Genomic DNA, 12,328 nt, shown 5'->3' on the forward strand with positions numbered 1-12,328 from the left:
CATAGTACTCATGGAAATATGTATAGTCATGGAGGTATGCATTATCGGTCATATATCCCCACGTGTGAATAGGATAAGGTATTGGTATTCCCAAAACTAACACTACCACATACTTATTGAATTCTAGTGGCGTGTCATCAACCATGATGGAGAATTCTTGTTCTCCATCTTGGTTACAATAAAACCTAACATTATTGTAAAAATATTCAGTAAGTTGAGGTGAATAAGAGTCGTCTTCACTTACCAGTAGATGCATCCATCCTAACTGCAAGATCCTTTCACAGAACCAATGTCCATAAGTCTCGCTTCCTAACAAGTGTTCGAAAAACTGCTCAGGTATGACTATAGGTGATGTCATCACAAAACTACTCTCTAGAACAGCTGGAACGATCCTGGAACAACCCACAAAAAAAATTGGAATTTTTCATGCCTGCGGATGTCAGGGCGCGGGGGCGCTCAACCTAAGCCTTGTATGGGCGTGGGTCGCGCTCTAGTCTAAGTTGAAAGTGACAGGCACTTAGGCGCAGGGTGCGCTCACTTTTTGCCTGGGATGGGCACGGGTCGCGCTCAGGTGAACTTTGAGTTCCAGGCACTTAGGCGCAGGGCGCGCTCACTTTTTGCCTGGGATGGGCGCCGTGCTCAGGTGAATTTTGAGTTCTAGGCATTTCAAGCATAGGCGCGTTCCATGCAGCTAAAGTCCTAAAGTGAAGAAGAAAAAAGGGAAACTTTGGAGTGAAAGGTGAGAGATGAAAGTGGGATGTAGTGTGGGTTGTGAGTGTAGAATGAAGGAAGTTTATATAGGTTGTGAGCTTCCAAAACGAATTGGAAAATTGCCAAAAAGTTTTAAGGCAATTGCCGGAAACAAAAAATTTCCGAAATTGAAAACGAAAACAACCCATATTCTTGATTCTAAAACAAACCTAATATCTTTTAGATTGAATTTAGAATAGTAACTTCTAAACTTTTATAGATTTCATCCTACCACCACATCTAATCATAGGCATGCCAATATCGGCAATATTCTCAACCCTCACTCCAAAACAAATTCTAAAATGGAGGATCATATAACAAATCATGCTAGAATAAATAATACCACCCCCAAACAATTCGGGAAGGTGGGATTAACAATAAAAACAACGCACAATTTGAAAAGAACCACATTATATTAAAATTGAAATTCAAACAACATTTAAATACCAAATTCAAATTTAACTACCGAATTCAAAATTAACATCCAAACTAAATAAACACAAATACAAAACCACATCAACTCATAATATCCCTAAAGAACGCACTGCTGGTAGTGGATGGTACATGGGAAGGAGATGACTCCAGAGCTCCCGATGGGCCAGAGCCATCCGTCCTTCGGCGACGACGCTCATGCCTCACAGACGCCTCCTCAGAAGAAGAACCACCCTTGGGTGGGAAGCATTCAAGCATATCTTCTTGGAACTTGCGTTGTGCATCTATCTCTGTCTTCATCTGTTCCCAACACTCATCCTTGCGCTGGGCACGAGTCTCATAGTTATGATGTATGACAGTCTGGCGAGTCCAAAAATCTTTGCAAATAGTATTGAGAGAACACATGCCACGGTGAAGCACCGACATGCGTTCTGCATCAGACGTACACCTCTCCAAGGCATCGACATCAAAACATGTCGTGCCATCCTCATCCTCCGAGTCAGTCTCCGACTCATCCTCTTCAACTACCCTATCTTCGAACAACCTCCAAACCTTCTTAACACAGTCCGTATATACTATGACATTCGTATGCATCTTAATCATAGTACGCTCAGTTTTCGGAGTTGCTCTCAAACTCACACTACACCAAAAAAGGCGTTTACTAACAGTTATATCCGTTACTTATATTTTTACTAACGGTTATATCCCTTAGTTCTGGGGCGTCACTCTCACTTAGGCCAAATTTAGTAACGGATATAACCATTACTGATAATAATTTTAGTAACGGATATATATCCGTTACTAAAATTATTTGTAACAGATAGCCAACTGTTGGTGGCCCAATTAAATTTGTCATTTCTAACAGATATAGCCGTTAGTAATGGACGTGTTATTTACTAACTATTGTTTGTAACGGAAATATCCATTACTAATGGTCGATATATTTTTAAAAAAAACCAGTTTTAATTTTTGGGATACTTGCACCCCCTACAAGAAACAGTTAGTACTCCACGTGACTTTAGGTTGGCATCCACTGTACACTACCAAATCTTATGAAACAGACAACTTTTATAAAAAATAAATAAAAATCAACCAAGTAATAACAATATAAAACCACTTATATTCATTCACAAATTACACCAACTCTACCATTCAAATAATTTAACAAATATATATACTACAACCTCAATGATGAACTTCAAACAATACTTCTAGTGTATTTTATTCATCCAAAACTCATGTATTTAACCAAAACATTCTATTCATCCACAGGTTATACCAAATTATACCAAAAACAACTAGCAAATGGTAAGTAGTACAATGCTTGAATAAAACTCAGAGATTCCCTAAACCACAATTTCATGTCGATTGTTGCATTTCCCAAAACCAGAATTTCATGTCAATTGTTGCATGTAATTCCATTAGAAGCCGATTCCACAAGACCTACATACGCACAATAGTAGAAAACACTTAACAAGCAGTCTAACTTGTCATTTAATAGAAAGTGGCTCTCATATAATTTGTCATTTATAACACAATACATCACATATAGACATAAAACCAACCTTAAAAGATGATGAATGTTGTACTAGGTTTAAGCAGAAATTGATGCGTGATACTATTAAGAAAATAAAAGTGATAATCTAACTATTACATAAATAAAACAAAAGATAGTGATATATACCTTGAGAAGCATACCATAGTCAATTAGAGGAATTTAGCTCACAAATCTCCATGTCTTCCGTAAAATATGGAAAAAAAAGTGCAATGCCATCTCGATTAGCGTACTTTTTCAAGCAACCATGACCTCACTATTATGAAGTGAATATTCCCCTTCAACTAACCTAAAAATTTTGTCATATATTTCCTTAACATTCTCTCCAATGAACTTAAATTTTGAACACAATTTAACAATTAATGGCATGATGCAAAAGAAAAATTAAGGCATCATAACACAACTAGAAAGTGTTAAGTATTTAACAAATCTACAACAAAAGTATTGTTTCTTATTCATTCAAGCGCTTTAACAACTTACAAGATGAACACAAGATAGAATACTGAGATAGAAAAGCACAAATCAATAACTATACCTCATGTATAACTCATAAGTTTATATGGACTTATATATCCCCTGTTGGACCTTATATGCTTGTGTTGACATGAATAAGGAACAAACTAAATTTGTAATAAACATGTTCCTTAACATATGAACAACTTGAAATATTACTAAATAGAAGTGAGAAAAAAAAAACATAAGTACACATAAACAAATTTATTCTTCAGCCATATGATTACCTACAACTCAAAAACTTTTATCCCCTTAATGACATCCACTTTCTCTTTGTTTGACATAACCTAGTGAACCACTAATAGAAAATAATAACTTTAATATCCTTTTAAAATTACAAAAAGAAATATCTACTAACATGGTAAATTGGTCGGGAATAAATTAAGCATTACTTTTGCGAAGAGAAAATGTACCTCATAGCTTCCTCGAATCATGAAGCATACCCGTAACAGTTGAGGATAGTCTACGCAGTCCCCAACCAACATCATCAAATAAGATGGTACAACTGCCCCGAAACACTTGACTTTCTCCTGCATAACAAAATTAAAAGCACTGAAAAAAGACCAACCATCGTCAACTTCAATCAGTTCCTAATAACAAAGTATGAGAACAAATGCTACAATATTCAGTATACCAATCCCACTCCAAGAAAACTTATCATAGCAAGATTTAAGATCTTATGACAATTAGAACAAGGTACAAGACTATGACAAGTTTAAGCCTGTCCAAATTGCGTCCCACCCTTACATCAACTGCTGGTGGAGAAGTGGACTACCCAAATTGTGTTTTCACCTCTGAGATTTAGAATTCTGATTTTTTTAGGTTTTGGGGAAAACAAAATTTCAACAAGGGGCTTTTTCATTTTTTTTCCCAAAGGTCCTGTTTGGGAATTTTCAAAAAATAAAAGAAAACAAATTTTTGCTGGTGCTTGTGCTCTCATGATGACTCATTGATTCAAATAGGCACTGGAAGAGGGAATGTATGTACTCATAAGTATGGAAGAATCTTGATTGATGCAACCAAATAGAGCTTTTTGAGTGTTGTTATGGTTATACTTCTGCAAAAGAAATTAGGAGACAGACGAGAAAGAGGTAGGGCCGAATGGAGTGTAATAGAGATGAGGCTACCAGGGCAAAGGAAATTGCTGAGAAAAAGTTTGCTTCTAAGGACATTGCAGGTGCGAAAAATTTGATTTGAAAGCCCAAAATTTGTATCCTGGACTTGAGGGTCTTCACCACATGCTAGCGACATTTGATGTGTATCTCTCGGCTGAGAACAAAATAATTGGGGAACTGGATTGGTATGGGATCCTTGGTGTAAATCCAATGGCTGATGACGACTCAATAAGGAAGCAGTACCAGAAGTTGGCTCTCATGCTTCACCCCGATAAAAATAAGTCAGTAGGGGGCGATGGAGCTTTTAAGATGATTTCAGAGGTGATGGGTGTGCTCTCTGATAAGAATAAGAGGAATGAGTACGACCAAAGGAGGTTTTCAAGACTACAGAAAGTGCCATTCACAGGTGGGGCACCATCAGTTCCATCTGGCACAAATGGTTTCCATAATTTCAGCAATAATGCATCCTCCAAGTCTGGGGCTCAGAAAACTGCTAGTCATGGGGGTCCTTCAACTGCTGCTCCTTCTCGACAGCGCAGTACATTTTGGACTGCTTGCAATCAATGCAAGATGCAGTATGAATATGTCTGTGTCTATCTCAATTGTAACCTCCTATGCCCCAATTGCCATGAATCCTTTTTGGCTTTTGAAACCGCAGCACCACCATCAAATGGTTCTAGTTCATCTGCACCTTGGCCTTCCTCTCAGCAGCGGCAGAAATCAAATCAGCATACTTCAAATAAGAACATGCCATCTGCAGGGTTCACTGGCCATGATTCATTTAATCAGACAAACCAATGTGGTCCATTCTCGAAGACAACTGGTACTTGCAACGCTACTGCTTCTCCGTCTAATGCTGCTCAAGCAGCCAGTGTGGTTCAGCAGGCTTATGAGAAAGTAAAGAGAGAGCGGGAGGTGGCCCAAGCAGCAGCAAGAAGACAAGTTGTTAGGAGGAAGACAAGTGGGTCTAAGAGGGCAGCTAGTAATATGTCTCCTGGATTCTTTAATGCAGGTTCTAGATCTGATCTGAAAGGAGAGAGGCCTAATAAAAGAAGAAGCATACAGGAGGAAGCAAGATGTCATTTTGGGGGAAATGTACCAGATAGAATGGCCACAGGAAATGAAACTGGCATTCCTAATTCGGCAGGCTTCAAGCAGGGTAGTCTTGACAGGGACAAGGCTAGTGTTCCTTCAGTTCCTAATAGGACAAGGGAGTTGTTACAATTTGAACTTCGATATATGTTGGCAGAGAAGGCTAAGAGGGAAATTCGGAAAAAGTTGATGGAGTGGAGTTCGAGTACTGCAGGCAAAGCTACACAGAAGGAAAAAAAGTGGACTAGCCCGTCCAAATTGCGTCCCACCATTTGTAAGAAAATTTGTGCTCCAACAATCATTTCATCCTCACAAATAAGGCAATGTGGAAAGGAAACAAAGCACTTATGTGTATATTGAAGTCATAAGCAGCTGAAGTAGGTAGAAGTTTCTTGAGCTCAAAAAATCTTGAGAACAAGCCAAATAAAAGCAGAGAAGACACGTTAATGATTTTTTCCAAAGCTTTTAAACAAGATGTACGATAAGCATGTCAAAATTTCGAAAAGAAATTCCAACAAGTACTTTCACAGTGAAAAAAAATGGACTTTCATGGGTGGGTTGAGAATAAAACAACGTAGCATATAAGGCTTTTATATTGCAAGACCTTTCTCTGAGTGTCTCCCAAGGTATATACTTTGTTTTTACAGGAAGGCATCAAGAATCTAAATTTGTGGCTTGATACAGTAGATTCTACTTTTCCCTTTTTTATGTTTCTAATATCATCAAAAAAATACTCCCGAAATCCTTTTCAAACCCTTACTGACAAAATTTGGTCCTAATTTCCATTGAAAATTACAACAGCAAGACAATAAAACAGTAGGAACAATAATGGAACGAGAAAATCCCTGTTAAGAGTAATACAAAGGTGTATAACAAGGTACCTCGCCTGGGGTGTCAAAAAGTAGCTGCATGGCCGTTGAACCAATAATCTGTTCGGGAACAAGATTTCGCAGATTGACATACCTAATAAATAACGAAATTTTGGAACTTAATCTTGTGACAAAAGTACTCAATGATTGACATACCTAATAAATAAATGAAAATTTCGAACTTAATCTTGTAACAAAAGTACTCTATGAGTTACATAAATAGGTGATTCCAACCGAATACTCGGCTCGGATGAGGAGGCCGGAAAAGATTAGAAGTTCCCAAGCTTTATTTCCATGTAATTAGTGGATCACTGCTTGGCTTGTTCAAAGGACTACATTTTATGCCTTTATTGTTCCATTTTTCCATTGGAATTACTCTCCTCCTTTGTGGAGCTATATATTAAATGGATCTCTACTCGCTATTATCCGCAGGGGGTAGTATAAATTGAGTTTTTCCCCTCTTTTAGCAACTACTTTGGAAGAGTGGAAAACTATGGGCATGTCATATATTGTTCTAAGTTGCCTTTTCAACCCAAAAGGTATTAACCTTCATATAATTACTGTATTATCATAGTGTTTTGACAGATGGAAGGAACAACAGTCCACTTCAACATATCGATCTTCATTTACTCTCTACATTCTAAAACCAATAGTATCAAATCAGACTGCAGTAGAGCACAAACTATGTTTAAAAGACATACAGACATATGAGGGTATCAAAGCCTACCTCCACCCAAACACTACAAGGGGGTTTTGGTAAGTTACTTACTTCTTTAGGAAATCAAGGAAGATGTTTTCTACACGAACAGCTTTCTCATCAACGAAGAAATCAACGAAAGCTTTCATCTTTTTTCTTTTTATTTTGAGATTCGCAGGAAGAGAGTTGCACACTAGAAACAGTTCTGTGTTTAACTTACTTGCCCCAAATTGAAAAACCCAAAAAGAAAAATATTTAGAATTTTGTGCACAAACAAATTAGAGGAGAGAGAAATCAGACTAAAAAGGGGGGTATACCTGATTCATCTTTCTCCTTCAAGCTATCCTCCTCGATCTGGTTTGTCTGATTCGTCGTCCCTAAATGATAGAAGAAAGAGAGAAATTTCAAATTTAACCGGCCGCCTTCCTCTTTTGACAATTAGATTTGGAACCCTAGACTTCATTGCCTGAGAGCAGGAGAGTGAAGGGAGACGAGCTTGAGAGAAGAGAAATGTACCATTTCAGATTTTAGACTTTATTTAATTTCTTTTAAGTGTATTTTATTTCCACTTACGGGCTTTTCTAACCGATACAATTTTACCCAAAATTAGAAAATAAAGAAATCCTTAGAAAATAAATTAAAAAAAAAAAGAAAAATAGATGTACAGTAACGCATACCGTAATGCCTAACGCTTCTATCCGTTAGAAAGCTAGTAACGGATATAAGTGTTACACATGGAAAATTTGCCCTGTTACAAAATGGCCATTTTGGTGTAGTGTCATCATGATCTTTGTTATCAAAATGGGGAGAGATGCAATACTCTTCCCAACTCCCCTAATCATACTAATCAAAAACTCAAGAGTACAGAATTCATACTTCTGCTCCTGGAGTATCCATAGCATGTGAAGACAGTTCAGACTTATGTCACTGACCTTCTCTTTTCCCATGACATTCTTACCAATCCACTGAGCTACAGCCAGCTGGTTGGTTCGCAGAGAAGACTGGTGAACACAATGCGAGCTCATATTGTAGTTTCCTTCCAAAACCATCGCATTCATCAAGGGCCCAATCCCAGTAAATTGGGATTCCTGCAATGTGGTGTCAAGATGGCGTCTAGACGGAATGCCTAAAATCTCAGCCAGCAACCTCCTAGATACTTCTCTCCTCGTCCTGGCCACCTTAACAAAAATTCTATTCCCATCAAAATCCCTCTTCTTATAGAATTGTTCCACCAAATTGGAGTGATAGAAATCCTCAGTCGAATACCACAACCTACTCCAATCCCTCCTAATCATCTCGTCACCGTAAAATGGTGCGAAGCGGTAGGCCGTAAACGCTTGCTCCGGCAAAATTCTCCATCTTTGCGCCATTGGAGTTTTGATAAAATTTGTGGGTTTGAGTAAGGTGGAGAAAACAATTTGAAGCAACCTTACTAAAAAAAAACAATGGTGGTGGCGCGAAAGTTCAAAATTGTTTGATTTTTTGATGTTTTTGGTGGTTTAAAAAGGTCGGAATTGGTAGGGGAATATTTTGGAGAAGATTTGAAGTTGGGATTGTAGTGTAGGCGTGGGTGTAGTTAGGTTTTTTTTTTTTGGTTTCTAGGTTTTAAGCTTTGTTAATGGCGGTGGGGAAAAAGGAAACTCACAATCTGTTGGTTTGAAGGAAAGGGACGCACGTGCATGCGAGATATTGGGCTCAAGTCTAATTCGATTTTTTGAAATTTGTCGATTTTCCCGCCCAACTTCAAACTAAAATTGCCGCTTCATTACAGGTCCGATTTTTGTGAATAAGATATGGAAATGATCAGGAGAGAATTTCCAATCCAATGATCCATAAAACACTCTATTCTGACCGTGGGTGACATTTAAGAAAATAGGGAATGCCTCGAAGTACGTGCATGACGTATGTTATGCAAACAAATAAAATCTAAATTCATAGATAATGTCAACCCGAATCGAAATAAAATTAAATGGCCTAAGCAACACACAACACAAATGGAACGTTGAACAATCAAGGACGGAAAAACAAACACCTCACCCCCAAACAAATTTTAGACAACAGAGTTTAGAAAATTTGTTTTAAAAGTGGGTCTTTTAAAGTCAGATTCCCGAGACTTCCTAAATTACTATGTTTGTGATTTTAATAATTTTTTTATTTTTTTATGAAAAATATTTAATATAAAAAAAATGAGAAAGCAATAAATGCATAATTCACACCGTAGAGGAACATGACTCAAAAATCGAGAAAACATGCAAAAGTGGAAAATGTGAGTTATGTTAAACTTGGACGTAGGATCCGGTACTTACATCCACACACTCCATAGGGAGGGCCCGATTACCTGAATGGACTTACCAATATATGGAAATGAAAAGAAGTACACCAACAAAAAGGTCAGTCCTCATAGACAGGGTCTTGTAAAAGGACTTCCTCTACATCAGGGGACAATAGCTCATGAAAATGTTTCAACCGTTGGCCATTGACTTGAAAGGTATTGTTGTCCTTGGGATTTAACAAGGTGATTGCCCCATGAGGGGTGACTTCAGTAACAAGAAAAGGACCAGACCAACGGGTTTTTAATTTCCCTGGAAAAATATTTAGACAGGAGTTGTAAAGCAAGACCTTTTGGCCTACCACAAACTCTTTGCACAATATTTGCTTATCATGAACACGTTCCATGTTAGCTTTATAATCCTTCGCGAGATCATAAGAATCACTACGGATTTCTTAAAGTTCATTCAATTGCAACTTGCGCTTGATACCCGCCTTATCAAAATTGAAGTTAAGGCTTTTTATAGCCCACATAGCACGGTGCTCTAATTCAACGGGCAAATGACAAAGTTTCCCAAATACAAGTCTAAAGGGAGACATACCTATAAGAGTTTTGAAAGCAGTCCTATATGCCCATAAGGCATCAGATAGACACTTTGACCAGTCTTTCCTATCAAGATTTACAGTTGTTTCTAAGATCTTTTTGATTTCCCTATTAGAAACTTCTACTTGTCTGCTAGTTTGTGGATGATACGGAGTTACTACCTTATGTGTAACTCTATACTTTTTCACTAGAGATGCAATAACTCTGTTGCAAAAATGTGTTCCACCATCATTAATGAAAGATTTAGGAATGCCAAATCAACAGAAAATGTATTCCTTAACAAAAAACACAACTATCTTATGGTCATTGTTACGGCAAGTCATGACCTCTATCCATTTAGACACGTAGTCCATGGTAACTAGAATATATATAAAACCATGGGAAATCAGAAAAGGACCCATGAAATCAATGATCCATACGTCAAAAACTTCTATCACCATGATTGGATTTAATGGCATCATATTACGCTTCGTGATTTGCCCAAGTTGTTGGCAACGAACACACGTCTTGCAATGCACTTGGGCATCTTTAAAAAGAGTAGGCCAATATAACCCACATTGAAGAATTTTAGCAGCTATTTTTATACCACTAAAATGGCCACCACACTCTTTGTCATGGCAGAATGAGAGAACCTCATTATATTCCAACTGAGGAATACAACGACGAATAATCTGATCCGCACAATACTTAAAAAGATAGGGCTCATCCCAGTAGTATAACTTAACTCTGGCCAAGAACTTCTTACGTTCATTTCTTGACCAATCAGCAGGAAGAATATCCGATGCTAAATAATTCACAATGTCAGCATACCATGGTGCAGAAAAAATAGCATACAGATGCTCATCAAGAAAAGAGTCCGTTATGGACTCAGAATCACTATCATCGTCATTTGTAAGTCTAGATAAGTGGTCGGCAACAACATTTTCGATCCCTCTTTTGTCATTTATTTCTAATGTGAACTCTTGCAAGAGAAGAATCCATCGGATTAATCTCTGCTTAGCATCCTTTTTTGCGAGAAGGTACCTAGGTGATGCATGGTCCATGTAAACTAGAGTCTTAGAACCAACCAAATAAGGACGAAATTTTTCTAAAGCATAAACGGCAGCTAAGAATTCTTTTTCAGTAGTTGTATAATTCCTTTGAGCATCGTTTAGAGTTTTACTAGCATAATAAATGACAGTGGATTTATTATCTAGTTTCTGTCCCAAGACAGCACCAACAACATAATTACTAGCATCACATATGAGTTCGAAAGGTTTAGACCAATCGGGAGGCTGTATAATGGGTGCAGAGGTTAAGGCGGCTTTTAAAGTTTCAAAATTTTGTTTACAATTAAAATTAAAATCAAAGATGGCATCCTTTAAAAGCATATTAGTTAAAGACTTAGCTATTTCTGAAAAATCTTTGATAAAGCGCCTATAAAAACCTGCATGGCCTAGAAATGCTCTAATATCATGGACAATCCATGGTATGGGTAGAGTGGCTATCTTATCTAGTTTGGCCTTATTTACCTCGATGCCATCACTAGATATAATGTGCCCTAGCACGATTCCCTTTTTCACCATGAAATGACATTTTTCCCAATTCAAAACAAAACTTTTCTCTTTACACCGTGTCAAAACCTTAGACAAGTTAGACATGTAGTCAGTGAAAGAGTCTCCATAGATAGAAAAATCATCCATGAATACTTCCATGAAACGCTCTACCATGTCACTAAATATATGAAGCATACACCGCTGGAAGGTACCAAAAGCATTACAAAGGCCAAAAAACATTTGTTTATAGGCGTATGTTCCAAAAGGACATGTGAAGGTAGTCTTTTCTTGGTCATCAATATCAATATTAATTTGAAAATAGCCAGAGTAGTCATCCAAAAGACAGTAAAAAGTATGACCAGCTAGACGTTCGAGCATCTGATCTATAAAAGGGTAAAGGAAAATGATCCTTTCGTGTCATGGCATTTAAACGTCTGTAATCAATACAGATCCTCCATTTCATAGGACCATGCATGGCAACATATTCACCCTTGGCATTACGTACCATGGTAATACATGATTTCTTAAGAACCACATGAATGGGACTTACCCATTCGCTATCAGAGATTGGGTATATGATACCCGCATCGAGTAACCGTAAGACTTCTTCCCTGACCACCTCTTTCATGGCAGGGTTCAAGCGACACTGAGGTTCTTGAGAAGTCTTTGCATTATCCTCCAAATGGATACGATGAGTGCAAACTTTAGGGTTAATTCCCTTAATGTCAGCTAGGGACCAACCAATTGCAGAACGATGTTCCTTAATCACCCTAATCAAACGTGCCACTTCATCCTTAGATAACAGAGATGATATTATTACCAGATGACTACCATCTGGATCAAGTTGAATATATTTTAACTCAGGAGGAAGAGGTTTAAGCACTGGGGTGGCTGGAAT

General features: G+C 37.7%; 1 protein-coding gene and 1 pseudogene across 5 annotated transcripts; one reads left to right on the forward strand and one right to left on the reverse strand.

The window, feature by feature from the left end:
* Positions 1 to 2,379: 2,379 nt before the first annotated feature.
* LOC147524914 (uncharacterized) lies at positions 2,380 to 7,574 on the reverse strand. Of its 4 annotated transcripts, none has more exons than XR_015220924.1 (6): positions 7,341 to 7,481; positions 7,096 to 7,238; positions 6,339 to 6,420; positions 3,664 to 3,780; positions 2,867 to 3,026; positions 2,380 to 2,625 (listed from the first exon to the last, which is right to left on the reverse strand). XR_015220924.1 is itself a non-coding variant. In XM_086604617.1 (6 exons), exons 1-5 carry the CDS (start codon positions 7,347 to 7,349, stop codon positions 2,900 to 2,902), a joined length of 372 nt encoding a protein of 123 aa, XP_086460743.1. In that variant the 5' UTR covers positions 7,350 to 7,481; the 3' UTR covers positions 2,380 to 2,625; positions 2,867 to 2,899. The 4 variants fall into 4 exon arrangements, 3 of the variants coding, with proteins under 3 accessions (XP_086460743.1, XP_086460749.1, XP_086460741.1); XM_086604617.1 differs by having other exon boundaries at positions 2,867 to 2,920; XM_086604623.1 differs by lacking the exon at positions 2,867 to 3,026 and having other exon boundaries at positions 7,096 to 7,242; positions 7,341 to 7,574.
* Positions 4,214 to 5,966, forward strand: LOC147524915 (uncharacterized; annotated as a pseudogene). Its single transcript, XR_015220921.1, has one exon. The product of XR_015220921.1 is annotated as an uncharacterized LOC147524915 (transcript).
* Positions 7,575 to 12,328: the final 4,754 nt, after the last annotated feature.

This window comes from Coptis chinensis, chromosome 1 (assembly GCF_015680905.1).
Source record: "Coptis chinensis isolate HL-2020 chromosome 1, ASM1568090v1, whole genome shotgun sequence".
NCBI classification, from domain to species: Eukaryota; Viridiplantae; Streptophyta; class Magnoliopsida; order Ranunculales; family Ranunculaceae; genus Coptis; species Coptis chinensis.